Genomic DNA, 27,978 nt, shown 5'->3' with positions numbered 1-27,978 from the left:
TTCTGGCTCCCATTTTAGGAATACAGTTAAATTAAATAGTTGTTTTGTCACAGCATGTGTATCTGTCACCACAGGTAGCTTTCCATGGGCTCTGGCAGTCTGTGGCCACCAGGCTGTGGGGCACATGGGGGTGCCATGTCACATAAGTGGCTGTGCCCTGGGGCACTGTGTGGCACTGACAGTGACACCTGGAGTTCCTTCAGAGACGGGGTGGTGGGACCATGTCCCTTGGGGGCTGTAGCAGTGCAGGACCGTGTGCCCGTCCAGCACATGTGCATAAGCATGCCTGTGAGCCGCTGTTCACAATGCTCATTTCTGCCACTGGTCTTAGGGGGACTGTAATTTTTTAAAGGTGCATTTTGTTGGGGTGGAAATGACTGTTCTGTCAAAAGTGGAAGCCATTAGCTTCATGGAGCTCCCTGTTGTGGTGAAAGAGGTGGAATTTTTTCTTAAAATTTGTTAAAAATTTCCTGATTGTTTTTCTTGGAACAGAAACTTTCTGCTTTACTCAAATACGTTTGTGGTTTTGTCCTTTTGGTCGCAGCAGTGATGTTGGCTGGTGGAGGGACATCCACTGGCCTGATTTGTCCCATTACTGGAAGTTCTAAGTGTTTTTCCTTCCTTTTCTATGTATTGTGTGTTTTTCTTTTCTCCTTTATGTCTCTTTAAAGAACCCCATAAGGCCAGTCTCCCTTTTGTCATTTCATTGTCCTGTGCTGACTTACTGGACTCTGCCTTGTGCCTGGTGCTTGGGATTAGCTGGACTTTTGACAGCCACAGATGAAAGGCTCATCCTTCATCCCATGGTGGATGCCCTGAGCGGTGTGGTACAGCGTTTCCCAGCACCTGTCCCTGGGTGCCTGCCACAGCTTGACGGGGCATTGCCCAGCCCTGGGGAGCAGCAAGCTGGGCTGGCACTGGTGGGGCTTGCAAGGCTGGGCGGTACTCAGTCAGTTCTCCATGCACCTCCTGTCGGTGGTACCGTGGTGGTGGTAATTGCGAACCAAACACAAACCTTCAGTGTTAAAGATGTGGGTCACCCCCATCTTGGGCTGTGGGTCAGCTTGGGTTTACACGTGGGACTTCACACCATTGCTCTAAGGGTCTCAATTTCCAGTTTTTGCCCACTGTGATGAATGTTAGTGGTCCTTCAGCCCCAGCATCCTAACATACCTTAGAGCTGAAGCACCTGTGGAAATTACATCTCTAGGCTTAGTGTTTTGTGGTGAGGTGACATTAGGCTAAACTGGTTTTGAAATCCAGTATAGTTAGGAGTAAATAGGAACCATGCCTCCTGCATAGGCCTTTCTTGTGTGGCTTTGTGTATTTCACTTCTTTTTTTTACAACTGAGTAGACTGAATGGCCTTAATTTGATTACTATATAAGCAGACTGTGCAAAAAGGGCCGGAAGTGTTTTCAGCTGCCAAAGGCACAACTTGGTTGCCGAAGGCAGCCTGTCCTCTGCTGTCGCACACGTCTGCCTGAGTGGCACCCACACATGTGTCCCTGCAGCTGCAGTAGGGCTTTTATTTGCCTGAGAGAGTCTCTGTTGCAGTCCCCTAACATCTCTCACCTTTCCCTCCATAGCTACTGTTCTTAGTTTATTTTGACAGTGCAGAGTGTGTGCAGTAATAAAGTAGAAAGGTTTGGATTTTATTGAAACAATATGTTTCCATCTAAGAAAGTTTACTGTATTGTAAAATGTCTCTCTCCTGTCGGGGTTAGGGACCAGAGAACTGTTTGCATCTCTGAAAAGCAGGTCACTTTTCCACGCCACCTGTCAGTGACTTTCAGTGGATGGCTGTGCCGTGCAGTGAGCGAGTTTTCCCAGTGAGCGGGTTTATTTTGTCTGGTTTGACTGAAAATGCCAGCCAGCTCCTACAGAACTGTGCAGTGAAGCAGAGCATGTTGCTCAGCGGAGATTTCGGTGTGGCATTACCGACAGGGATTCAAGATCATTTCTCATGCTGCTAATTCACAATTGTTAAACTTTGCAAAATAACAGTTGCATCCCTTAGAGGCACTAACCTGCTCCTTATTAGTTGTGTAAAGATTTGTTAGAGCCCCATGCTTGGCATTCACTCAGTGAAGATTCACTTTCTGCTTTTCACAGTCAAATGAAAGCAGAATCTCAGAGCAGAGCTCAGTGGATGCCTTTGAAATAATCTCCTGAGTCACTCTATTTGAGTGGTTGGCCTTGGTTTCAGGGAAATGTTTTATTTATCTAAAAATAATTTTTGTATTTTTAAGGAGTACCTCAGGTCCTGGCAGATTCCACATTCTGTCTTTTCCCCTTCCACAGAAACCAGTCCTCTCCCCCTGAACCAATTGTATCAGCAGGGAGAAGGCATCATTTAGGTCTTGCTGTTGGTGCATGCTTGGGCATCTCCTCTGCGCAAGTCTGCCTGTTCAGAGGGGCAACTCTGGTCCTGGCTAAGACCTCCATCTGCCTTTTAGTGTGGAAATGACCATTTAGATGTTTAAAATTTGGAGTACACCATTTTCGGTATTTGACTGAAGTGTAAGCTGATTTTTCAGCACAGCTTTGAGATACCAAAAACAGGTGAAATTAGTCCATACCCGTTGTAGTCCCTTCCAAAGGAGGGAGACCAGCAGGCAGGATGCACTAACTCTTGCCAAATACCAAATAACTTCTGCAGGGCACAGAAAGTCTGAAGCTGCTGGGAACTTCAGTTAACATTTCGGACTGGTAGCATCTCAGTGCTCCATTTACTCCAGTGCTCCTTTGATTAATCCCAGGCCAGTGGGTCTCCCCTGTCACAAGAGAGGTGTTAGAGCCTGTTATCTGAGAGCTGGCTGTGTTTGGGGTAGGATGCAGAGTTCTGGTACTTCCAGCTTTTAATTAACCTTTTGGCAGATCCATTCACCTCTAGTTTTGCAGACCTGAAGCAGAGGGTACACAGCAGTGAGGCTACCCGGGCTGCGGTAGAGTAGTTCTGCTGCAGAGGTGGACCTGAATAGGCACATCATACATTTGGATTTGCCTGGGGGAAGAGAGACTTCGTCAGGAGAAGAAATCAAAAGCACAGAAAGGCAGTACAGCGCAGACACCTCAATGGGGCTGGATGCATTGATCACGGCTAGCAGCAGCCACCAGTGTACCAAGGTGCCCAGTGCAGGCATAGGACCCACAGTGGAGCAACCATATGGGCCCATGTGGGTGGGGGGATAAGAGAGAAGCAGCAGCACTGTCTGCTGCACCTGGGGCACTGCAATGCTGCTATGAGATCTTGATAAGAGAAAGAAGATAGTGGAGTTCCCTGTTTGGGTGGCCACACAAAATACAAAATCAGAACACTTTGTTTCACTTGTGCTCAGTCATAAAGTCAAGTCCTATTTTAAAATTAACAGTTTTCCATGTTTTAATGAGAATTTGTAATTTCATTTGAATAAAATAGTATTTTCATAGAATCACAGAATAGTTTTGGTTGGAAAGGACTTTAATGATTCATCTAGTTCCAACCCCGCTGCCACAGGCAGGGATACCTTCCACTAGACCAGGTTGTTCAGGCCCTGTCCAGCCTGGCCTTGAACACTGCCAGGGATGGGGCAGCTACAGCTTTCCCTACTAATGTTGTTGGGTAATTTCTAGTCAAATCTAGGAACAGTTTCAGTCAATCCATATTAATTATTTTTCAATCAATTAAATATTTGCCTGACCAATTTATTCTAGTTGTATTCAAAATAACATGTTGCGATTCTCTATTTGCTAAAAACAGAGAAAAAATACTACAAAAGAGCAAGAAAATAGAGAAATATATAATTATTATGTAAACCACATCAGTGAAAAATGCCAAACATGTGAATGTGTTGGCATTTTCAGGTTACGATTCCAGCAGTGATTTCTAGTGATGGTGGTGTGGGACTGCAGTTTTCACCAATGTTTTTAAATCAACCTTTCTTCAATATAAATCCAGCCAGAAAATCATGAGAGCAGTTGACCTTCAGATTGCTAAAGGAGGTCCATCAGTATACTGTTGGAAAGCAGAGAACAATTTATTGATATGACATTAATTTTTTTGTTATTCAGCAATGACCTTAACTGTAAATGCGTGAAGAGGCTACGCAGTGTTGGCAGGCTGCTCGACCACTGACGTCTCCCCCAGCACAGCAGAGCATTGCAGTCTGTGTCCTCGTTTCACCTGGGGCTTTTTCCCTCAACAGCCAAGTTGTTAATTAGGATGGAAAGACAGCTCCCAAGTTTCACCACCTGCATAATATAGTATGCCGTTTACTTAAAACCTAACCCGAGAAGGGACCCTGCATGAGTAGTTTTCAGGAGAAATTGAATACTGTCACTGCAAAAGTATACTAGCAGAAGAGCCATGTGTGGTAGGGGTAATACTGCATGAAGGTTTGCAGGAATCACTTCTCTTAGTGGGGTAAATACAGAGTGAGCCTCCCAAACAAGCATGATGGTCGTAGGATGTTACAGAAGAGATGTAGCAATGAGGATTTCAGACATCCAAACAAAACCTGTGAGATTAATGCAGGAGAGTAGGGGTGAGGAGTATCCTCCTTTTTGTCACTGTTTGACTGTCTGGGTCCAGCTTCCCTTTACAGTGTCTTCATGACTGTACCTGAACCATCTGTGTTAAGGCTGTCCTCTTCCAAATACACCTCCACATTGTGTCTGGTTTGAGTGTTGTGGCAGCCTGTTATCAGCTCTTGGGTTTATCTTTGTGTTTAAGTTAGTCCCACAGGTTACAGTGCTCTGCCAGTTTTATGCCTGAAAAACAGGGATACATTGCAGCAACAGTGGTGAGGTGGGCAGTTCCGGATACTGCTGGGATGCTGGGGATTCACCAGCTTCTGCTGCTTCCCCCGTTACGTAAAGTACTACCTTTGAATTACTAGTGTGCAAAAAACACCAGGCACTTTGCAGCAGAGGTGAAAGTGCAGGCAGGCACAGCTGTGAGAGCGGCTTCTGCACTGTGGAAAGCTGTTGCAACATCGAGCTGAAAATGAGATGCAGGGCTTAAGGAGGAAAATTAACCATATGTATAATTACAGTGAAATTTTCTGAAAATGTTTTATATCTTCTTTAAAGGGTATTTTTAGTATTGCAGTAAGTATATTGTGAGTTGGTTACCAAATCCCTCCCATTTAGAAGCACAGCAGTTTGCAGCTGTAATCTGTTAACGTTGCTCCCGTCTCAGTCCCTGTCATTGCAATGCAGTGGTGTATCATTGCCATAAAGCCTCATCAGAGCTTCAAGGAGGGAAAGGCGCGCTTCCCCTTTCTGAACTAAATGATTTCCTTGCCCTCCTGGCCCTTGTTCTGGAGCTTACCCCTAGCTCCTGTACACCTGTTGAGCAGTGGGGGGTGCTTCAGTCTCCAGCCACATCCAGCTGCAGGTGGGAGGAATGCTGGTCCTGTCAGCACATGGGAAGGGCCGGGTACCCTTCCTAAGCACAGCATGGTACCAAATGGGGGATGTGCTGCAGGTGTCAGCCAGTCCTGGGCTCTGCACAGGAGGCTTGGCACAGCGGTGGTGCCTTTCCCTCCTTGTGCTGCTTGTTTGCTTTGCCAGTCCTGTATGTTCCAGGTCAGCTTTATTCTGAAGATGCTGTAGTACTGCTATGTTGTCGTGCCTGTGCAACTGAGGGAAGAGCTTTGTAAATGGAGCATCGACGCAGCATCACTTCTGCCACAGAAGCATGGCCAGGGCCACTCCAGTGCCATATCCCGCTTGCTGCGGGCTCAAGGTTGCTGTCTTTGGCCTCAGCTTATTTGCTGTATGCATGTACAATTTTTCTCTCTTGAAATCACAAAAGCAAGATTTTATTTTTAAACTATAGCAATTCAGTTTTAAATATAGCACCTATAATGGAGAATTCTCTGTATTTACACTAGGGTGAGGACACTAATTATCCAATTCATGCCAGCCTCCTCCCCTTTTCACCAGGTGGAGGAGACTTAAAATGCCAGTGCACTGCAAAACCAGATGGAAACAGTTACATCTGGGATATTTTACATGTGCATAAATCTACCTTAAAAGTTGTGTTTGATATTTTCTACTAAGAAGAGTGTGCTTGAGTCAAAGGGATGGTAAAGAGCCTGCAGGCAGGTACCAGAGGCAGTGTGAACACCCTCATGGCACCAGAGGAGCCAGGGCTGGAACAGTGGGAACACCCCTGCAGGCAGCCAGGGCAGGTTTCTAAATAGTTTTTAAATACATCAGTTATGTAAAAAGTATGTGATAACATCCACGGTGTCATCTCTCTTGTGGTTACTCCCTTTTTGAATTTGCCACAAAGACCACTGACCTGTTTCAGCAGCTCTGCTGAACAAGGACTGTATGATAGAATCATGGAATGGTTTGGGTTGGAAGGGACCTTAAAGATCATCTAGTTACAACCTTCCTGCCATGGGCAGGAACCTTCCACTAGACCAGATTGCTCCAAGCCCGTCCAGCCTGGCCTTGAACACTGCCAGGGATGGGGCAGCCACCTGTTTCCCCAGTCTGCAGTGTTTGACAAATTGCCTGTTCTCTGTCATACCACACAAAACAAATTGGAAGCCTGAAAATACTATTAAATATTAATTATGCTGCAGTACATCCGTTAAACAGTTGCAGTAGAATCCAGTGGATCTTCGGATCATTGCTCATTTTTGTGGTTTACGTGGTACTACTGAGATCCTAAGGGCAGAGGCTGGGCAGCAAGGGGATGTTTTTCAAACCAAGTCATTTACAGGGAGATTATTCACTGTGAACAGAAACACTGATGTAAGTAATCCTCTATGCCTACAGCTGGTGAGGCTTTGTACAGTACTGCTTCATCCACAGCCTCTTGCTTGGTGACACTGTGTGAAGCTGTAGCAATGAACAGGTTAAATCTTGCATGTTTTACTTGGTATTGACGTAGAGTCATTCATTTTACTCTTCAAGTGTTAGTTATTACGTGCTTGAGTAAGGATCATATGAATTACTCTAGAGATTACTCCTGTTAGAGATTGCTCTAACAGGATTTGATGGCATTAAGAGTTTAGAGAGCCATTTCGGAAGTCCTTGCTAGAAATGTCTTGTACTTTCTGTTGCTACTTACGTGCAACCGGTGTGAGATAACGGCCTCTTGAGGCGGCATTATGGTTTCTTGTATAGGGCTGGAGAAAAAATGCAATTCCCTCTTGTCCTGCAGTACAGCACTGGTTGGAGGTAGGGGAAGGTTACTTAAGAAGAAATGCAGTGTTAATCTTTCTCAGTCTGTGGAGTTTGTGTGTCTTGGGTGGTGTAAATATAAATATTGATAAACTGATACATACAATGCATATATACAGACACATGTGGGTATCCAAGTATTTGTAACAATATGAGTAACAATTCCAAATTGTATTTACATGATTGGAAACATACTTCAGTTTCTGTAAGGAAGCAAAGATTCTGTGGTTTTGGCAAAGCCTCCAGTGGGAACATTACTCCCAGGCTGCAGAATGACTTGAGCTGGACAGACACTTCGGTGATGCCGTTGTGGGTGCTGTGCAGGAGGAGGAGGGTGCAAAGAAAAGTGGTGGAGGCATGAACGTCCCTGTCCCTATGCCACTATTCCTGGAGCCAGAGATTAGTTTGTGCTTCCCCTTGTTTCTCCCTGTCTGCTCCTACTGTGATTGTGCAGTTTGAACTGCTGGTGATGATGGGGCGAGGGCTTGCCAGGCTGGAGCAGAAGGTGCATCCATCACACGCCGCCAGCTGGAAGAGAGGCTCAGGCAAGTCCCAGGGCATGTCCTCTGTCCCAATCCCTGGGCAGGACTGGCTAGAATTGCTGAGCCCGGCCAGCAAAGCCCAGGGCAGCTCCAAGCAGACGCTAGGAACAGCAGGGAGGGTTTTGCCGCTGGGCTGTTTTCTTTCCTTCTGGTTTCATGCTGGGAGTCTGCTTACGCTGTTTTCTTTTCTCTTTCTTTTTTTTTAAGCCTGTTGAATTTCATAGCAATATGATGGCTCCTCTGCATTCCTTCCCGTACAAGTGCCATTAGCAGTGTAAACTAAAGTGATAAATTGGAGAACTTGAGACTTTTCTCCACAAGATATACAGACGTCATTAAGTTATCGCTTTGGTGTGCTTTATTGCTACACTGGCTATGAAAAGATGCACAAAGATAATTAAAAAGTGTAAAACTTGTAGCCGAATCAATTTAGTTATTATAACCAAGACCGCATCATGCCAAAAAAGTGAGACAAAGCATCTCACTTTGCAAATTCAAATGAGTCACATTTCTCCTTGTGTAAAGGCAAAGTAGGTGTCTGCAGGAGTCTGGGGCCACCAGCACTGTTGGGCAGGGAAGTAGTGTAGTGCAGCTGGAGCAGGCACATGGGGCTGCTGCTGTGGGGGCTCTTGTTACATCCTGTCTCTGTCTCTGGAGCCAACTTGGGAAACACTTGGTTTGTACCTATTCCAGTAGCACAGATTTTGGCAAAAAACTCCCAAAGTGACCAGGAATAACTGAAAAAGGCCTCTTACTTTTTTTTTTTCTCTTTTTGGCAGTAACAGCCATAAAATCATAGAAAGAAATACATGATAAATAAATCAGTGAAAGATATTTGAAAATAATTCTGCTCAGCCACTGATGATTTAATTTAGCTGAATAAATCAAAATAATCCATTGCAGTAGCTGCAGCACAGCACATAATTACAGCTGGGCTAACTGGAGATGGAGTGAAGTCATCCCCTGAACCAGTGGCCATGATGAAGTGTGAAGCTGGAAGGAGCATGTTTGCAGTCAGTGTGTCCTGCATGTGCTTTGCATGTCCAAGCTGAGCTGGGGTATGAGGAGGCGGTTGTGGCTGCTCACTGCCCCAGGCATTCTCCCCTGGCTCCATCCTCCTCCTCAGCCCCAAGAAGACAGCTCTGTGCAAGAGGGGCTCTGTTTCTGCTGCAGAGGCTCCTGCTGAGCCAGGCACCTGCACTGGAGGGTGGGCCCTGGGAGGACTGAGACAATGTGGAGGAAAGCAGAAGGGCCTTGCGTTAAGGCCTTAGAGTAATAGCAGCCTTGAACCAAGCTTAAAACAGCTCCAGACCATTTATTAGTTAAAGCTAAACTCTTTTCCAGAGAGTGGCAGAGCCTTGATTGGTATTCCTAGAATCAGAACTTAACCAGATGTACTCAGTGTATTTGCTGAGTGTTTACAGTGCTTTATAAGCAGAAATTATTTGTTTGGTTTCTACAACAGGCCCTTTTATAAGTTTAATAAATAAGTTTATAGTCCAAAATGAAAAGATGCACATGCTTGAAAGAGGTTTGCTGAGGTGGTGTCCAAAGCCAAGCGGGAATGGGGATAGGGAGGTGCCCAAGGTGGTTCCCAGGGTGCTGGGGAGCCTGCCCAGGGCTGCCAGGGAAGCTCTGTGGGGACTTTAAAGCCCAGTGATAAATGGAGGAAGGTCTTTAAGACAAGTAAAGCAAAAATTATGTTGATTCGTGTTGACTGTGAATTGGCTGGTTTGGGGCTTTGCAGAGGAGATTGGTTGAAACACAAGCAAGGGAAAGTGCAAGGTCCTACACCTGAGTCGGAGAATCCCAGGCACAGCTACAGGTTGGGCAGAGGAGAGATTCAGAGCAGCCCTGTGGAGAAGGACTTGGGGGTGTTGGTTGATGAGAAAATGAACATGAGCCAGCAGTGTGCGCTTGCAGCCCAGAAAGCCAACAGTATCCTGGGCTGCATCAAAAGGAGCGTGACCAGCAGGTTGAAGGAGCTGATCCTGCCCCTCTACTCTGCCCCTGTGAGACCTCACCTGGAGTAATGTGTGCAGTTCTGGTGTCCTCAACATAAAAAGGACATGGAACTGTTGGAACAAGTCCAGAGGAGGGCCACGAGGATGATCAGGGGACTGGAGCACCTCCCGTATGAAGACAGGCAGTGGAAGTTGGGGCTGTTGAGCCTGGAGAAGAGAAGGCTGCGTGGAGACCTCATAGCAGCCTTCCAGTATCTGAAGGGGCCCTATAGGGATGCTGGAGAGGGACTCTTCATTAGAGACTGTAGTGACAGGACAAGGGGTAACGGGTTAAAACTTAAACAGGGGAAGTTTAGGTTGGATATAAGAAGGAAATTCTTTCCTGTTAGGGTGGTGAGGCACTGGAATGGGTTGTCCAGGGAGGTTGTGAATGCTCCATCCCTGGCAGTGTTCAAAACCAGGTTGGACGAGGCCTTGGGTGATACGATTTAGTGTTAGGTGTCCCTGCCCATGGCAGGGGGGTTGGAACTAGATGATCTTAAGGTCCTTTCCAACCCTAACGATTCTATGATTCTGTGTGTTGGTGCCATGGCACAGTGTGCATGCCATTGCTGCTCTGGTGTCACAGCTGGCTGCGGGGTTCCTTTGCTTTCATGACAGTGTCATGCTCCCCACTACAAATCTACTTCCCAAGACCCCTGTTTAAGGCCTGAATAAAATGCATTTTTCAGCTACCTAATAAAACCCAGAGCTTTTTTTGTTGTTGTTCTTAAAAATACCTCCTGCTTGTCTTTACTAACACTTGGTAGCTCTTGCAGTCCAACAGAAAGCCTTATGGGAAGACAAATTCAAGCTGAATTGAAGGCTCTGGAAAGATATCCGGGTTATGGGTTATTTTTATCCTTCTACTGTTGCCATTCATTAAAAATGTGTTTTCCATGAGAACTTCATTAATGTCAGTGCTGACAGAAATGTATACTTGGTGAGGTGGGGCAGCACAGGGCTGTACCCAGCCAAGGCTGCTGCCTGCTGTGAGTTTGTCTCAGTACAGACATGGCCTGGGGCATGGCACCCCTCCTGATGTCACTTAGTGCCATGGATGCAGTGTACACCCAGTGCTGTGCTCCTCAGCTTCAGTGTTCTACAACAGGGATGTTCAGCTGTAACTGACTGCTGTGTGTTTATGTGAAATCCTTTGTTTAACAGAAATTAAGCAGTTGTTGCCAATATTTATTCTCTTCTGCTGCTGTTTAATCAACCCCTTATCATGCTTTCTGCTGTTTTAACTCTGTGAGCAGGGACTCTGCTGTGAGTGTTGTGGCTGCCAGTCTCTGCATGGCCATACTGGGCTTAGCACTGTGCTGTCCCCTATCTGTCTGAAGCACTCACACCTCACAGCTGCAGGAGGGGTCTATGTCGACCACTGCAGTTTTGTGCTTACTTTGTAGGTTGGAGTCTGCCTTGCTTATAAGTTTCTTTAATTGTTTTGAGACTAGTATTATATAGTGGGGACTGGTGGGAGCCTGCTCACCTCCACAGCCACTGGCAGCGGGAGGTGGGACTGGCAGGGAGGTGGAATTGGTCTCAGCAGGATGTTTAGGGGCAATTTTCCAGACCAGAGACGTGTGCTTGGGCAGAACAAAGCATGGCGGTGATAACTGGCAAACAGATGAGGTCTGAAGGGCAGCTGGAGCTGTTAACGATTGGAGAGACCTAAACTGTGGCATCCATCACTGCCAGCCTCTGTGGCTGCAGTCCTCTGACACTCCGTGGGCACTCACTGTACTCAAGGAGGAAATGAGTATATCAAGGGGATATCTTTTTCTCTCCCAGTTCTCCATGTATTTGTCATAGGTCATTGTACTGGCAGGCTTGCTCGCAGGGTAGCCCTACCACAGTGGTGGCAGGAATGTGGTTACTGTACACAGAAACAAGAACCTGCTGGGTTTTGCCATGCTGTGGTGTATTTTTTGTTTTATGCATTAAAATCACTTATAAAACCAGAAATACACAGGTGATTTTCATCTTTTTTACATAGACGCAAAGCATTGTTTTGCCTTTCTGCTGGTGCTCTGGAGCTTGTAGCATTTCCTCTGTTGTGCTAGTGCTGTAGAGGAACCAGCAAAGGAATGCACTGCTTGAATGGCTACAAAACCAGCAAAATGCAGCAACATCGCTCTTTATCCCCTCAGGGTGAAAGCACCATGGTGCAGGAGGCAAGAACCAGCAAGATTGGAGGCAGACATGCTGAATCAGATTTCGGGCTTGAGCCCTGAGTGACCCCTGTTGCCTCCACTGTCAGGAAAGTCACCAGTTTGAAGTCAAGAGCAGTGTGTGTGCCAAGGGCCATCTCTGCCAGGGCCTGTGCAGGGATCAGGGGTGCTGGTAACAGGGCTGCCTGGGTTTTAATGAGCTTTGAAGCAGCCTAATTTCAAAAATAGAAATTTGTTTTTAAAGGAGAGATCTTCTGTATGGTTTGTGCAGAGTATAAAATCAGGTATTTCCATCCCAGATGGATATGCGCATACATGTTTAAAAGGCTATTTGCTCACTGTGATGGAGTGCTGCTAATGGGATTTCACCTCCCTCAATAATCTGGTCCCCAGTGAAGGACCGTGTCACACAGTTATGTCCTCACACCACTCATGTGAGGAAGCACACCTCATTACTGTTCAGCAAATGGTGGTTTGTCCAGTTTAGTCTCTGGAGGAACCTTGTGGGGACCTGGCTGGGTGAAGGATGCTCATACCCTCTTGGGGGACAAAAACCCAAAACCAAGCTCCTGATGCATCCGTAGCATGCAGTTTTGGACAAAAGAAAATGATCCCAGCTGTTTCACCCTGGAAAAAAAGCTGAATTCATTTTTAGCTTTCACCTTAAGTGCGAAAAACATGTCTGCGGTGAATGTGAATAACAGCTCGTGCTTCATCATTGTCCCCATGCCACAGCCCAGCCAGGGGCAGGGCTGAGGGATCTTCATGGGGCTGATGCACTCGCTCCCTTTCTCTGAAGATGTATATTTGCCACCAGCAGGTTGCACATGAAAATTCTTTGGGAATGTCTAAGCTTGTGCTGCAGGCTGTTGATCTGTGAGCCAGGGCCTGGCCATGGCAGGGCCTGCCCCTGCTGTCATGGATAGGCATTCTGCCTGAGCATCGCTCCCAGCCGGTGGGTTTGGCGATGAACCAGCAGCCAGCTACAGTGTTGGACCAGCTCTGGGGAGAGGCTCTGTGGTCCCATAGCAACAGGAGAATGGCTGGCCGTGTGCCAGGGCAGTGAGGAGCTGGCAGAGGAGCTGAGGTGTCTTGACTCCTCTGGTGTGTGTTGGGCTGCATCTCAGAATGGTCTGTTCCTCAATGCTCTGCAGCACCTCAGCAATTGTGGTCCTGCCTCTGAGTCATGGTCTGCCTTCAGAGTCACGAGCATAGCTGTTGGCTTGCTGGGACTGCAGTTTGTATGCTACAAGTCAGTAAAATAGGTCCAGTAACTCTTTTTATTTAATATTTTAAAAGTTTGTGTTTGCTTGGCAGGCCAATGACCACAATAAAGTGTGTGCAGTTTATTTTTAAAAAGCAAATCATAGCTTACGTGTAGTTAAATGTTTTCCTGTAAAACACATGTGCATCGGTATAAATAGTTCTTCCATTTACAGGCAATACTCGGATTTTGCATAACAGCCATCTTTCTGCTTGGATTTTAACGCGCCGAGCTCTCTGCTGTTGGAAGGAATTTATACTCCCTAAAAGAGGGAGGTGTTTTCGTGTTTGTTTCAGAGCAAAAATTTTTAACCTGTTAGAGCTGTGCTGTTCAGTGTGGCTGCTGGTTTGCTAGCTCTGGCTGGTGTTGGTGCAAGTCAGTTTGGGTGCCAGCAGCACAGGGGGGACCAGCAGCACCGCTGCAGAGGTGGTAGCGATGAGCAGAGCTTTCCAGCCAAGAGGAGATGTGAGTGGAGCATCCTCAGCTGTGGCTATTGCCATTCAGTACCATGGCATGTTTGGAATACCCCAATGTGATTGATTTAATTGTGTCTGTCATTAATAATTGTTAAATAGTGATGGGGTGGTAAATGTTTGTGCTATCGGGATGTACAGCACTCAGAAGTGTCTGCAGGCTGCAAGAAGCTTTTTCTTTTGTTTTCAGTAAATAGCCTATTAAATATTAGAGGGTTCTATGTCTAATCTGGAAAAGCAGGATTTGGTAACTAATGGCATGAAAGTGTTGTGAGTCCATCGTAATGTTGCAAATGGTTGAAGGCCATGGTAGCTGCCGAAGGCTGTCAGCAGAAATTACAGCTTGCCTGTGGTTGATATTTTTATGATTCAAAGCCAGGTTCTTTGCATCCTGGGGTGTGGAGGTTGTCTCATTGATTTAATGTTAGCAGCAATAACAGCAATGCTGCATGCAGGATCACATATTTAACCATAATTTCACAAAACCACCTGAGGAAAAAATATTTGCTCAAAACTCAGAGCAGCTCCCTGGGGCTGATGTTTCTTTCACTTCTATTTATTTTGAAATAAGCAAGAGCAGAGTTTAATTCCACAGCTTATGTTTCCCTGTGGCACTGGAGGCTGTTTTTACCTGTTGCACAGAAGGTGCTGCATGGACACCTCCTTTGTGGCGAGTGTCCAGTGCTGGCTGCAGGCTGGGGCAGAGGCAGCTCCTCATGCCCCTCCTGCCTGCCCACAGCAAGCCGTCATGGGCACCCAGCTTTTCCCTTCTGCATCTCAAACCCTGTTGCTAAGCAACAGTTTTTAATTGGAGAATTAATTTGTCTCCAGAACATCCTGAGCACCAATGTGTGCTAAAAATCTAAACTGAAAGGTTGTTGCATCAGCCCTGTACTTATGCTGTGTTTATAGGTAGCAGTCCCTTTTTTTGCTCAACGTTTAGCTGAGGGCGGCGAGGAGCAGCACTGTGGGGGTTGCAGGTGAGCATCTCAGCTCTGAAGTGATAATCTGGCCTTCGGTCAGGGTGAGGAAGCCGCTGCAGCATTGTCACCCACTGGTGTCTGCACTGCACCACAAACAGCTTCACACTCCTCCAAGTGTTGTGGCTCTGCCTGCAGAGACCGGGCCAGTGCTGGGACCTTAGAGGAGAGCTCATGGGGCTTATTCCAAGGGCTTCAGGGGTTTGTTCCAGTAACATCTCTGCACGCAGTGAGTAGCATGTTGGTGCTCTTGGTTCTCTGCCCTGGACTTCTATTGATATTTTAATGGTATGGTGTTGGTGGGTTGATGAAAAAAAAGAAGCTTTCCCATTTGCTTTTGTGAGCAGTAGTTCTTGTATAAACACGCACGGATTTGTGGAGCAAGTGCTTGGTAACTCGGGTTGTGCTACCGCAGTGGTGTAAAAATAGCATAAACAAACAGACCCAGCAGGCTGGCGCAGCTTAGTTTTAAGACTTTCTCAGACCAATTGCATTTAATGAAACTTGCCCATACAGATGTATTTACTTCAGATACGCAGAGAGCGGTTGGTGTTGCCTGCCTCCAGGAACACCGAGGAAAGCTCTGCATGGAGTTAGGCAGCTGAAGTAAGGAGTCAGTGCTGTGCTGGGACATGCAGAGTCAATGGAGCACAGCAGTGGCTTGCTGGGTCTGTCTGCTTTTTCTGTTTTTATGCTGCTGCAGAGGGATAAGCTTAAATAGCGATGGCAAGATTACTGTGCTCTCTGGTGTTTATCAAATGACAGCAGTAACTGTGATCTTTATTTAGTCTCTGTATGTCTGTGTCTGTGCCCAATCTGATATTTGCTGATCCTCCCAAGACCTTCAGCCTCTTCTGCAAAGGATGCCTCCTCTCCAAAACTGCAGGCATCCCAGCACTGGCAGTCTGTCTAATTGCTGCTAACATTGCAAATAGAAATGCAAGCGCAGTGTTGCCCCTCTGTCCTCTCCCTTGTCATGCTGGTTTGGTCACAACCAGGTGGTGCTAAGTGGTGTCCCCAACAGCTGTGCGCACCCTGTTGCTGTCCAGAACCCATCTGGATGCTACAGAGAATACTGACAATGGTTATGTATTATGTTACTGCAAATAGCATCCCATGGAAATAGCCAAATGCAGGGTTAGCCCTGATTTGAGGAACCTCAGCCTGAGATTCAGGGTGTACTGGAGGTGCATGCGGTGGTATCCCGCTGAACCTTCTGCAAGAGGAGTGTTCACGTTGGGTGTCACAGTGCGTGATGGCATAGTGGGGTGCTCTCGGTCTTCCCTGGACCCCACGAGGACTCGGTGTGGAAGACCTCCCATTGCCTGCTCACAGTTTTTAAGGAGAGGACATCTTGGCTTTGGGAATTCCCTTGTGCTCGAGCTGCCCAGGGCTCCTGTAGGTCCCTTGTGCAGGCACCATGGGGTCCTCGTGGGTTGTGCCCAGAGGAACAATAGCCTCTGGCACAACCCAGTTTGCTAATTTGACCTTATTTAGTGCCTTACCAGGCTGTGCTTTCCAATAAAGTTTTAGGCTGGAGCCAAGTCCACAGTTTGCTGTTCTTCCTTTGCATGACAGAATAGATGGTGTTTCTAAGGAGGTGTTGGAAAGTAACTGTTTCCAATTTCAATTAGCTTAAAGTTTATGTTAAGTTTTTAAAACAGCTTTGAAGGCCTAATAGCAACTACTCAGAGTCAAGGACTTGCTTTTCACACCTTAGTGAAGACACTTGCACAAAGCATGTGCACTTTGGCCTAAGTGTGCTTGGGATTAGGGATTCACATGTGCCTTACTGGAGCAGAGGTAGAGACCAGCAGTAGAGTGCCGGAGATGCCAGGGTCATGGATGCGGGGGCTGGTCCTGATGCCACCCTGAGAGCTGGCATTTAAAAGAGCATTTACAGGCCATGGAGGATTTTGCCCAAATCTGTGGGCTGCCCAGTGGCTGTGGGTGAGCACTGGGGCTGTTGCAGCACCACATGCCCCGAGGTTTCTGGTGGGTCATACTTCTCTGCCAGGCAGCAGCACAGTCACACAGAGGGCTCCACAGCACGCTAAGATCAAATTATCTTCTTGGTAATTACTTACTGACTTCTGCTGATATTTCCATTAAATATTCCCTTAAGGAAAAAGTAAAAATTATTAGTACCTGTATTACCCAAGCTGTAACTGCAGTGGATGAAGGAGCTTGCAATCTCAGAAGTGAATCCTAGGAATACTTTTTCATTATTAAACATGCAATCAGGGCATTTTCTGGAAGGAAATTATTTTCAGAGAGCAAGAATTGCTGTTGTATTTCTAACATTTAGTGTGGGATCTGAAAAACAGTACATACTGCGCTTCACAGAAACAAGCTCATTTCTTGCTTGTGAAAGTCTTAAATATCTAGTGTAACATCAATATCTAGCACATCAGATGATCCAAGTTGTGTCGAAATACACTGAATTTTCAGAATGCAGAATTTTTGGAGTGATTTTTCTGAGACAGGATTGACTGTGGTTTCTTTTTTTCTGAGATTTCCATGTTTTCCACAATTCTGCGAATATTCACAGGAAATGCCTCCCACTTCGTGGGGAATAGAACCGAACTGCATAGCTGGAAGATGCTTTTGGAGGCCTGTGGGAGGACAGATGTGTGTCCCTGCCCCCTGAAGGCACTGGGAACAGTAACTCCTGACCTGCTTCCTTATCACCAGACTTTGATTAGTCCCATGCTGCCCTGCATAAGGTGTTACAGGAGGCTGAACACCACTGCGTTAGGCATACACAGCTAGGCTGCGGCCACAGCATCTTGATCCCACAACTGGAGAGGATTGTCCTTCTTTACATCGTTTCTGAGCAGTGAAAGTGAAATGCACATGATGGGCATGTGCCGACTGGCAACGCCACTTGCTTCCACCTGTCGAGGGAAATAAATAGAGAAGTCAAAGAGAACAGGTGTTTTCTGTCAACAAATGAACAATCAAAGTAAATATTTTCCTACAGACACATTTTTATTAATCCCTGTTTCCAACTAAAAACTCTTCAGCACAAAAATCTGACTAGCAGTTTTTTAAAAGTGCAGAAATTTTCAGGAGAGTATCTGGATTTAAGGGTTTGGTTTGTGGCTCATGAAGAATATTGAGATTAACAATAACTAATTTTTAAGGTGTTCAGTGCTCTGTGTGTTTGTGGGGCTATATTTTATTTCTTAGGGAGCTGCAAGGGTCAATGTTTGAGCCATGTTTGCTGTTGAATGGCATGTTGAAGCTGTGTTCGATGGTTTCTGTGTAGCATCCCAGTGTCTCTGGCCATTTGGGGTCTCCCACTTCTGGCAGGCTCCTCATGCAGTATGGCAGCTCCTGCTCCTCAGTTGCTGCCTTTGCAGCTGCTCAAGGTTTGGCTTTTTTCATGTACCTGACTGCTGCGGTTTTGGCCAGCATGCAAACCTGGAGCATCACTGGGTGCCGATACTGCCTGGTGGCGCTGGCACAACCAGTGGTGTGTGCTGTGTCCTTGTGAAGCCACTGGCAAGTCTGCCAGCTCCTCTGAGCAAGGGACCTGGCAGTGAGTGACAGGGAGCGGGTGACAGACAAAGACCTCTGGACGTTTTTGGGTGGAGATGCCACGTATCCCTGGAGCCAGCTTCTGGCTCACTGCCTGCACCAGGCACAGAAGCCGCACTGTCTCAGCGCCACACACAGGCAGGAACAGGGCTCCCAGTGGCACTGACACTACTAGGAGGAGGAGTGGTGCAGAAGGTAACATGCAGGTAGATCAGCTTGCAAACAAATGTCTTCTTGGCACTGCCCTTGCATGCTGTCACCATTTCACGATGTCAGCATGGCATTTAGATTGGGCAGCTATTCAGAGGTGGCCCTGATCTAGCAGGCAGTGGGGGTGAACAGACTGACAGAGCCCCTTGGGTGATGCTGGGCCTACAGGCCCTGGCTCCATCCCTCCAGAAGGGTGCTGAGGAGGCAGCCAGGCCCCTGCATGGCTGCTCATCAGCTCAGGGTGTGCTTGCTATGTGCTTGTGTCAGTGAAGTGTGAACATTTAACATGGGCACAGAAAGCACTGCAGAGCGAGGCCCTAGGAGACCTTACTAGCAAAGAAGGGTACTCTCACTGCCCCAGCCCTACTGGGGCAGGTAACACCAGATGCATGCCCAGCACTGCATGGCAGTGTCGTGCACTTCCTGGGCCCCATGCAGGGGCTACCCATACCTCTCTCTCCCGGTCCCCATCACCTGCTTGGGCCAAGGCTAGACAGCTTAAAATACTGCAGACCTCATGCTGCCCTGATTTAATGACAGTCGAGCTGCTGTTCAGTTCATCTGGGCTCTCTGCCTGAGCATTGTTGATGTGATAGCTGGAGAAAAACATCATGTGAGAGCGGCCTGCGTGTCCTGCTCTGGCATTCCTTCTGGGAGGACACAGAGCTGCCTGGCTGATGACTCGGGTCACCCTCTTCCTCACTCCACAGGGTGTATTTGTGAGCAGGGTGTGCAGATGGCTCACTGCAGTGCTCGGGGCTTGTTCTTGGTGGCACTGCTGTCAGGTGGGTGCTGGCCAGGGACAGGTTTTCGCCCAAATACCATAGTGCTGTGCGGGTGTTTCCCCCACTTAGTGTCATGCTGTGCACCCCAAGCTTCCCTGCTGGCTCTGCCCATGAGGGAGGCCTTGTCCCACTTGTCTCAAGGGACTCGAGGTCTGCGGGGGGCGCCTCTGCCGGAGAGTGTACCTGAGGAGCCTCGGGGGCATGTTTGGTAAGTTTTAGTTCAGCAGAGTTCTGGTAAAACCCTACCAGTGTGTTGATGCAGCATTTCAGCATTTCAGGACACAACCTCAACTTCTGCTTCACTGAATTTACTCTCTTGTAGTATTCGTTTTTATGACTGAAAATGTGGTGAAGAGTTCAGAAAGGTTCAGAGAGACTAAAATATGCCTTAAACTCTGTTGACTGGAGTTGGCAGAATCTAGTGAAAAAGTAACTAAGAAACTACTTGCGTGCACTGTAAAGGAGATCAATTCAGTCCCTGTTCTTGATGGAGATTTTTGACAGTGCTTTTCAGTGTTTGGTTTCTGACTCCTGGATGCTCCGTTGACCATTTTTAAAGGTCTGTGGAGTAAAAGTAAGACAAGAAACCCCATTCCCGAACAGAGAAAATTTTCTGAGATCTGAAAATTAGAAGAGATTGAAGGTTAAAACTGCACTAGGCTCCAAAGCAACATACAAACAAGAAGGATGTAAGCTTTTTTATAGTATCTAATGATGACTAACCATAATCACAGTTTACCTCAGGAATATGGTATATTCTTGTAGTCCTTAACTGAGAGTAAATTGTCTTCCTTAAAGATCACCTGCTAAGTGAACAGAAATGATGGCCTTGATTTGGAAACGAGGGAGAGGGCAGTGCATTAGGTTGCTGCAATGATTTCTTCTGGCCCTAAAGCACTTGAGTCTATGAAGTACATTAAATGGTCATGCTATGCAACCCATACTGCCAGGCTTAGGATCCAGTCCGGGGAGTTGTGGAGCAGCCTAAACCCCACCACTAAACTGAGGACACTGAATTTAATTTGCATTTCAGAATCACGTTTGCTAATTGCTCCTCTCTGATTCCAGCAACACATGTTGTAGTTTCATGTTACTCATTTAGTAGTAATTAAGTCTGATTTTTACATTGTGCTAATGTAAGATATCATCTTGCAGGCAGCTAGTAAACATGTAATTTTACCCCATCTTACTTAGTGGTAGCAATAATTAACATGGGGTTTAGTATCAAGAGAAAAAATTACGTAAATAAAGCTGCTCCAAAGCGCTTGCCTTTTACCTACCATTTCATATAATTGTGAAATGCTGGGAGGGAGATGTGTGCTGAAATGAGATTGGATTATCTGTGCAAGATGGCTTAAATACTGAACAGTATTAACAGTATGAATAGTGTTGTCAGTAAGGCACTAAAGGAGAGAACTGAGGGTTGTTTTGTCTGAAAGCATCCCCCAGGCTGAAAGCATGCTTTCCCCCCACCTCCCAGGCAAAAGCATGATGTGCTGGTGAGCTGGGTGGGAGATGTCCAGCACAATATTTCTGCTGGTCCACCCCAGGCCATGCACACCTCTGTATGTGCATGTAGGCACACAGACAAAAACGTGCTTTCAATTACGAGCAAGCACAGTGACTAAAATTCACGCGCCATCAACACTGATTCCTGTTGCCACCACCAAGTTGTATTTTCTCCTTGGGAATTGTTAATGTTTGTTACTGGTGTATCCTGATCCTTATTTGCAATAGGATACTCCATTCCCCTGTAAAAATATTTTCTCAGGCTGCATGTTTTTTCCCTGTCTTATCTGTAGCATAGTTGTTATGCTTTTAGCTTTTGTGTATTATCTGGCCTGTCTTGGTTATCTTCTATCATTCAGAGCTGTGTTATTTATGGAGATTTTCTTGCAAGTGACTTTGGTGGTCCCTTCTGTGCATCAGCTCTGCTGAGGACAGCCCACGGCACCCCTCTGTACAGTGAGCAAGCACCCATGGGAGCCCTCTCCAGGGCTGTGGGGGGGGTAGGCAAAGGTTCCACACCAGGGACCTGGGAGCCCTCTGGCTCTTGCCACAAGCAAGAAGACCAGCAAGACCAGTGTCCAGACCAGCAAAGGTGGCAGCGAGCATGGCACGGCCAGATGCTGGGGTTTCTGTTTGTCTGCACCTTCCCATTGTAGCTGGCCAGCATTGCTCAGCTCTCCTGTCATCTCTGGAGGCAGACAGGATCATGTAATGGAAAATGCATTTTGTTCAAGGGAATATGCACAGGGCTTATGAACAGATGCTCTGAAAAATGGAATTTCTTTGCTGTTCACTACAGTAGTGGTCTTTATCTACACAGGGCTTTCTATAATCTTGGTGGGTAGCCTGGAGACCTGAAGATATCCACAAAACTTCCCATATTTTTCTTTGTATTAAGTGTATCTTCCTGTGCACATAGATGTCAGATAAATAATTATGAAAATTACTTTTAAGAACTTTGGACTGCCAGCAGGAGAGACAGCCTAGGAGAGGAGCAGCAGCAAACCGCTTATCCTAGCCTCAAGGGGAGACAAAAATCATCATGCAGATTAGATTTCTGGCAGATCTGATAACAAGAATATATTTTAACTTTCTGAGCAAAATTGCAGTATAAGGTCAAACTAAATTGAATTAATTTGTTTCTTGATAAAAACGGTTTCTTAAATTAAGGCTGTCTTTTGCCTCGTCATTGTTGCTGTTTGGATTTATTCAAAAATGAATGAGTAAAGAGGAAAAAATATAATTTAAGGAATGGTTTTTTAAGGGATTCAATTCTCCTTTTTAGTTTTTGTTTGGTTTTTTGTTTTTGTTTTTGTTTTTGTTTTTCAATGTGTCACCCCTTTAGCGAAAATATGAGCTCGAGTGTTCCAATTTTAAAGAAAAATTAGTGTGTAAAGCTTCCACATGAATGAATTTTCCTTTTCGGAAGTCACCTGGCATGTGAGACCAGAGCTCACATGCCCTGAGAAGAAGGGATTCTCTTCCTCAGGACAGGGCTTTCCTCCCCTGGCCTCCTGTGCTGCACACTGTGCCAAGCAGCCGTGCAGGCAGCACCCATTGCTCTGGCTCAGCCTTTCAGAGGTTTTTACCAGCCAGGGCACTAGGGGTTGGTTTTCAGAAGCCACCTCCGTGCCCAGCTTCCCGCACCCAGCTGGGAGCCCACAGGAGACTCCTGGAGCAAGAGGCCATCTTGGGAGAGTTTGCCAAGTGGGGTTGTCTTACGTGCAAAGCTGGTTTACTTGGTAACAGGGAGGTACAGTGGGTATATGTTGTACATAGAAGGATTTTTTGTTCTTTCTCAATGTGAATGCTCGTCGAATTGATGAATGCCCTGTCATCCAAATAAAGTTAATGCATTAAACTTGTTGTTTACCACATCTGAATTTGATGAAAAAATTAGAAACAAGTCAGTTCTGATTTTCTTGTTCGGTTTACACAACTGCAACAAAAAAGCATCGTATGTAAAAGGTTTTCTTCAAAGATGCTGTATTCCAGGTCTAGTGAAAGTGCAGAGCTGGTACTGTTTTCCTGGTCATAATGGTGCTTTGACCGCATGTTTTATTGTACGCTCAGTGCCTCTTGTTCCCCTGCACAGCAGAAAGAGAAGAGAGCCTTGGGCATTTGTGTTGTTGCACGGGTGGAGCCATTCTGAGGCCTCATGGGCACAGCTTTCACTGGTCAAAATGGTGTGCCCATAGCAGATGGGCATGCTGTGCTTTCAGAACAACTAATATTTGCTTGCCTTCAGCAACTTTTAAAAGAAACGTTGTTTTTTTAAAGTTGTACTGCAGAAATACATAACTTAGAGAAGCAAAGCAAGCAGCTAATAGTGGAATCGTCAAATTGCTCTGGTCAGTATGCAACAGCCTTGATCAGTTGCAGGGGCTTTCCTCCAGCTTGTAGCATGCATGTTTGCATTTGTTTTAGCTCAAGACAGAAGGAATGAAGATACATCTATAGCTTCTAAGCCAGCTATGTCAATTCTCTTCTTCAGGGTCGATGTTCAAGGGAAAACTGCAAATATCTTCACCCACCACCCCACTTAAAAACGCAGCTGGAGATCAATGGACGCAATAACCTGATTCAGCAGAAGAACATGGCCATGCTGGCCCAGCAGATGCAGCTTGCCAATGCCATGATGCCTGGTGCCCCACTGCAGCCTGTGGTATGTGTTGCTTTTTGGCTTCTATCAGTGAGCACAGTGAGTTCTAGTTGAAGCAAGTTGTTAGCAGGTGTACTTGTCTGCCTATGAAATCCCACAAATGTCAGTAACTAGTGAAGAAATCAGTATAGAATCATAGAAGCAATAGTTTGGAAAAGACCTTTAAGATCATCAAGTCCAATATAATGAAATGCTGGTCTGTATGTCTTTGTACTGCTTAGTTCTCCCTTGCCTGAATTAATATTGTTAATTAATAGTCTTTTGTTAATTTCATTCCCATTGCAACTTATTTCTTAAAGTTAAGAAAGTGAGTGATCTGTGTGGGACTTTTGTAAATAGATGTTTCATTTGCAGTTTCATATGCTCTAGGAAATTCCTGGGTTTGAGAAGATTCCCATTGGATGTTTTCCATTCACTCAGGGGAACCTTCTCAGGGAATTACTTGCTGGAATTTGACTTTGGTTTTCACAGCACGTTGTCAGGCAGAGCAGAAAGCTTGCTCTGAGTGATGTATGGTGCATATCAGTCTGACATGCAGGATCAACAGCTTAGGCTTGGCAGGAAGAAGGAGAAGCACAGATAATCATATTTTCTACAGAAGGACAAGGGATGGGGTAATGAGAGTCTATCAGAAATCTCTTGTCTGGTCACAGTAAAATGTCTTCACCGATTACGTTGTATCTGTTTCTCTTGTATCATAGTAAGGAGGCACAGTGCAGTGTTCCATGAAGTCGAATGCTGTGGCTGAAGTTCTTGCTCTGCAGTAATCCCTCGTTTCAGCAAATACAGAGATGATTGGCATCAACCCACTGTGCACGTACGCCTTTGGGAACTGAACATCCTGTGCCAGATCCCTCTCTAATGCAATCCAGAGAGGTCATTGAGCTAACCTATGGATAAATTTGGCCCTTGTGATACAAATTTCTAGCTCCGATATTAGAGGGTACTGACTAATGTATGAGCAAGACTGACGCTGATTAATGTATGAGCAAGGCTGGTATCTTCTACATAAAAAGGGAAACAATGCTTCCCTGGCAGAAGCTCTCCCTTTCAATTTGTAAAATGGCAGCAAAGGGAAAAATAAGTTCACATACATATGTATAAAATAAATATATCTTCATTAGTACTTTTCTGACAGTTATTTTATTTCTTTCTTGCTGTCAAAGGTAGAATTTAGGGAGATCTGTTTATCTCTGTATACCTTCCATTAGAAAACCTGTATTCACTCTGTTAGGTGAGTTCTTCAACTTTTATTTCCAAAAACATAGTGACAATTAATGCTCCTCAAAATATAGCTAAATCCTTAGAAAAAATCATCTCAGCAGAAAGGACCCTCATGGTTATTTGGCCCCACATTTTGTGGATCTACAGAATGCCACTAAATATTTTGTATCTTATTTGATTCAGTTAATGTAACTGTTATTCTCCCACAGAGCTTTATGCCTTGGCTGTTTCAAGAAAAACTGTATGTGGGGGAGAAAAGCAGAAAATGTTGTAGGATTGTCACAGTAAATTGGCTTTAGAACCTGTTAGCCCAGTGTGAGGCGATACCCCATTTTCTTTTCCTCTCTTCTGATAAAACTGTGTCACCCAGTCAAGGAGAGGATCTGAGGCAGCATCAGTGCACAGATACTACAGGCTGTGGCACTGCAGTGCTCCTTGGGACACCCTGGCACTGTGCTGCACAGCCAGTTCTTTGCCTCCCGTCTTGCAGGAGGAACAGGGCTGCCTGTGGGCTGTTGCCCACTGCTGCTGGCTTTCAGATCAGGAACCAAATTAAGTGTCTGTACAGCTAGACAGCTCAAAAACAGGCTGTACTTTACGTGCTTCAACTCCAGAGCAACCCCAGAATTATTTTTCAGTTTCAACAGCTCAAAGCAGACGTGTACACATGCCACAATTTTATTTTTATTTCCTGATCTGAGTACAGTGACACAGGATTAGTGCCAGTAAATTCATATTTGGGACTATGAGAAAACTAAAGTCATAATGCAGCCAACAGTAGGAACCATTGCTTAAAATACTCGTCTCTGTTAACGTGCTTGGTTGGTTGTTTCATGAATTGTAACCAAATGTGGCTCTCTCAGGTTTATACAAAACAATGTGTAGGCACACACCAACACGTGGGTAAGCATGCAAAAAAGCAGTAATGCAGTCCTTTAGATTAATGTTCCTTTTTAATATAGAAGAGATTAGCATGAGGACATTTAAATCATATTTCAGTTCTCCTTTATGCTATGCTCACTCTGTCCCTAACAAGCAAAATTTAAGTCAGTGTGGCAAGTGCAGCACAACCCCTTCCATTTGCAGCTGGGTGATTCTGTGTGCATTGCTGGAGGTCAGGCACTGCAGGCTATTTTCAGAATTGAGTCTCATTCAGTACAAGGATTCATAGAAAGGGTCCACTGGCTGCCACAGCAGTAGTGTTTCCAAATGGATGTCGTCTTACTAATTTGGTTGTGAAATTACTTTATTTCTTAGCACAGTTGAAACAGATGTTACTTCAGGATGTTCTGGGAAGTGTTTTATATCATCCCATCCTACAATGCTTCAGTCAGTTTGTTTTGTTTTACTAAAATCAATACCCTATGCTTTAATAAAAGTAAGTGAACTAACTTAATGAGAGACTCTATTTTGGTAAGCAAAGCAGTAGGATCCTTTCACTCATATTTCTGTTTGATAAATGTTTTCATTGTCTTAGTTGCAAGAATGTCTATGGACTTTTCCCGTCTTTCCTTTTTAGTTCACTCTTTCATCTGTTTTTAGCTGGCACTTGAGGAAGGGGGTTTCTGACAGTGAGTGGGGTTTTCATGAGCTGCGGAGCTGTTAGGCAGGCATGGGTTTCTGCAGAGCGCTGGTGCGCCAGAGGCAGTCTGCTGCTGCACGCTGCAGCTTCGTACCTGCAGCAGAGCAAGGTCACAGCCTTTCCTGCAGGTGTGTTTGTAACTCACAGGTAGCTGTAGGTTGTTAGTGTTTCTCTCTGTGTATGTGGTGCACTCTTGTGCTTTCCTTGGTGGGGCAGGTGCTCTGTAGATGACTGTTAAAGATGTGTTAAATGAGTCCAGCTCCTTCCCTGCAGGCAGCTGGTCCCTCTGGGCCAGCAAGCTGGAGTGCTGGCATAAAGCCTGTCTGCCTGTCTGGGGAGGAGCCATGGCTCTGCTGTGCTGCAGAGGCTGATTCAAAAGGAACCCCCATGTCTCCTTCCCAGTCAAGGGAGGAGCAAGCAGTGTCAGACCCGTGGAGGTCAGACCTGCTAGTGAGGCTGACGTTAGTTGTGCACAGGCAATTTTACAGCAGAATTATTCAGTAGAGGAGACAGCGTGGGTTATGGGTCATCTGGCAGCACAGACCTGCATCCAAGGCTGTGTTTCCTTCACCTTTGTGCTCTCTGCTAATCTCAGGAGCTGCTTTTTTGAGCAGTTTTGCAAGAGGCACAGCACAGCAGGACCCAGACTGCAAGGCCACTAAGTAGTTCTGTGGTTTGGTCATGGTGACAGAGAAATAGTACCTCTGCCTCTAGAGATGGGAAGTGAAAGTTCACTGGAAAACAAGTCATCAGTAAAGAGCAGAGATGGGCCCCTCCCCTGTCTCTGCTGTGTCACACTGAGGGCCCAGTTCTGACCAGTTTGCAGTTACAGGCAGGGGATCCCAAGCTGAGCCTCAGCTGATGCTCTTGGTTGTCAGGGCCGTGCTTGGGGTGACCCTCGTGGTAGAGTCCTACTCTTCTACATCCCATAGCCACCCAAGTCGGTGCTGGAGCAGTCGGGTGCTGGAGCAGTCGGGTGCTGGAGCAGTCGGGTAGCTTTGTGCCCTGGAAGAGTCCTGCCACTGAGAAGCAGTTGTGTGCTGCCCAGGGTCCACCACTTCATGGCCTCTTTCTGGCAGCAGTGTGGCTCTGAGTATGGGCCAGTACAACTGTAGTACAGGTTTTTATCTCCTAATTTACATGTGTACAGAACATTGCACAATGTCGATGAGTTTCATTATAATACAAAGTGGTTCTGTTAAAATACATTATTATTTTGCAGTGGTCATAAGATTAAAGACCACAGGATATTTATATTAGTATGAAATTATCTCAGTAGAAAATAAATGGGGTAGTCTTTTATTTACAGAGAGTATATTGGGCTGTAATCAAATATGGATATCTCTTAAGTTACACAATAATAGACTGGTTTGTAGTTTTATTTTTAGTGTTCATTATTACATAGCTGATAGCACAGCAATGAAAAGTACAGTTAATTAATAGTGTACTTGAGAGTAAAATTTGCCTGTTTTTTTTTCATTCACATGGATGAAGAACCAGAGACGTTAAAGAAATTATTCCCATTCGTACAACTTTAACTCTTTTTTTAATTCAGTAATCTCTCTCTGGGTTTTTGTCCAGAGTTTCAAATGGACTTGTTCCTTGCTTCCAAACAGTTCAGTCATTTCCTCAGGAATACAAAAACATGTGGTGTGCTATGTTGTCTGGCTTAAATAGATACGAATCAGAGAAAGAGAGTTGCAAAAACTCTGAAGTTGTTTTTCCCTCTAAAATTTAGTTTGGAAGAAGAGTCTAAATGCCTTGAGTAACTACTTTATTTAGATACTAAACACTCCAGACTAAATTTTATTTGGCAGTTACAGTGGTAGTGCAGTGCCTTTGC

General features: G+C 45.7%; 1 protein-coding gene across 12 annotated transcripts in view; it reads left to right on the top strand.

Moving 5' to 3' along the window:
* Window positions 1-27,978, top strand: part of MBNL1 (muscleblind like splicing regulator 1) — a 103,969-nt gene that overhangs the window by 52,418 nt on the left and 23,573 nt on the right. For all 12 annotated transcript variants that reach the window (XM_057421883.1, XM_057421881.1, XM_057421878.1 and 9 more), the window contains one exon: window positions 23,162-23,332. In XM_057421883.1, the coding sequence (XP_057277866.1) occupies window positions 23,264-23,332 (69 nt within the window). In that variant the 5' untranslated portion in view covers window positions 23,162-23,263. The remainder of the gene's footprint in view (window positions 1-23,161; window positions 23,333-27,978) is intronic.

The sequence above is a fragment of the Pezoporus wallicus genome, unplaced genomic scaffold (assembly GCF_028554395.1).
Source record: "Pezoporus wallicus isolate ANWC-B61680 ecotype Strahan unplaced genomic scaffold, APGP_CSIRO_Pwel_v1 scaffold_7402, whole genome shotgun sequence".
NCBI lineage: Eukaryota > Metazoa > Chordata > Aves > Psittaciformes > Psittacidae > Pezoporus > Pezoporus wallicus.
The sequence above is the reverse complement of the archived record's forward strand: the minus strand, read 5'-3'. Positions and strand labels throughout refer to the sequence as shown.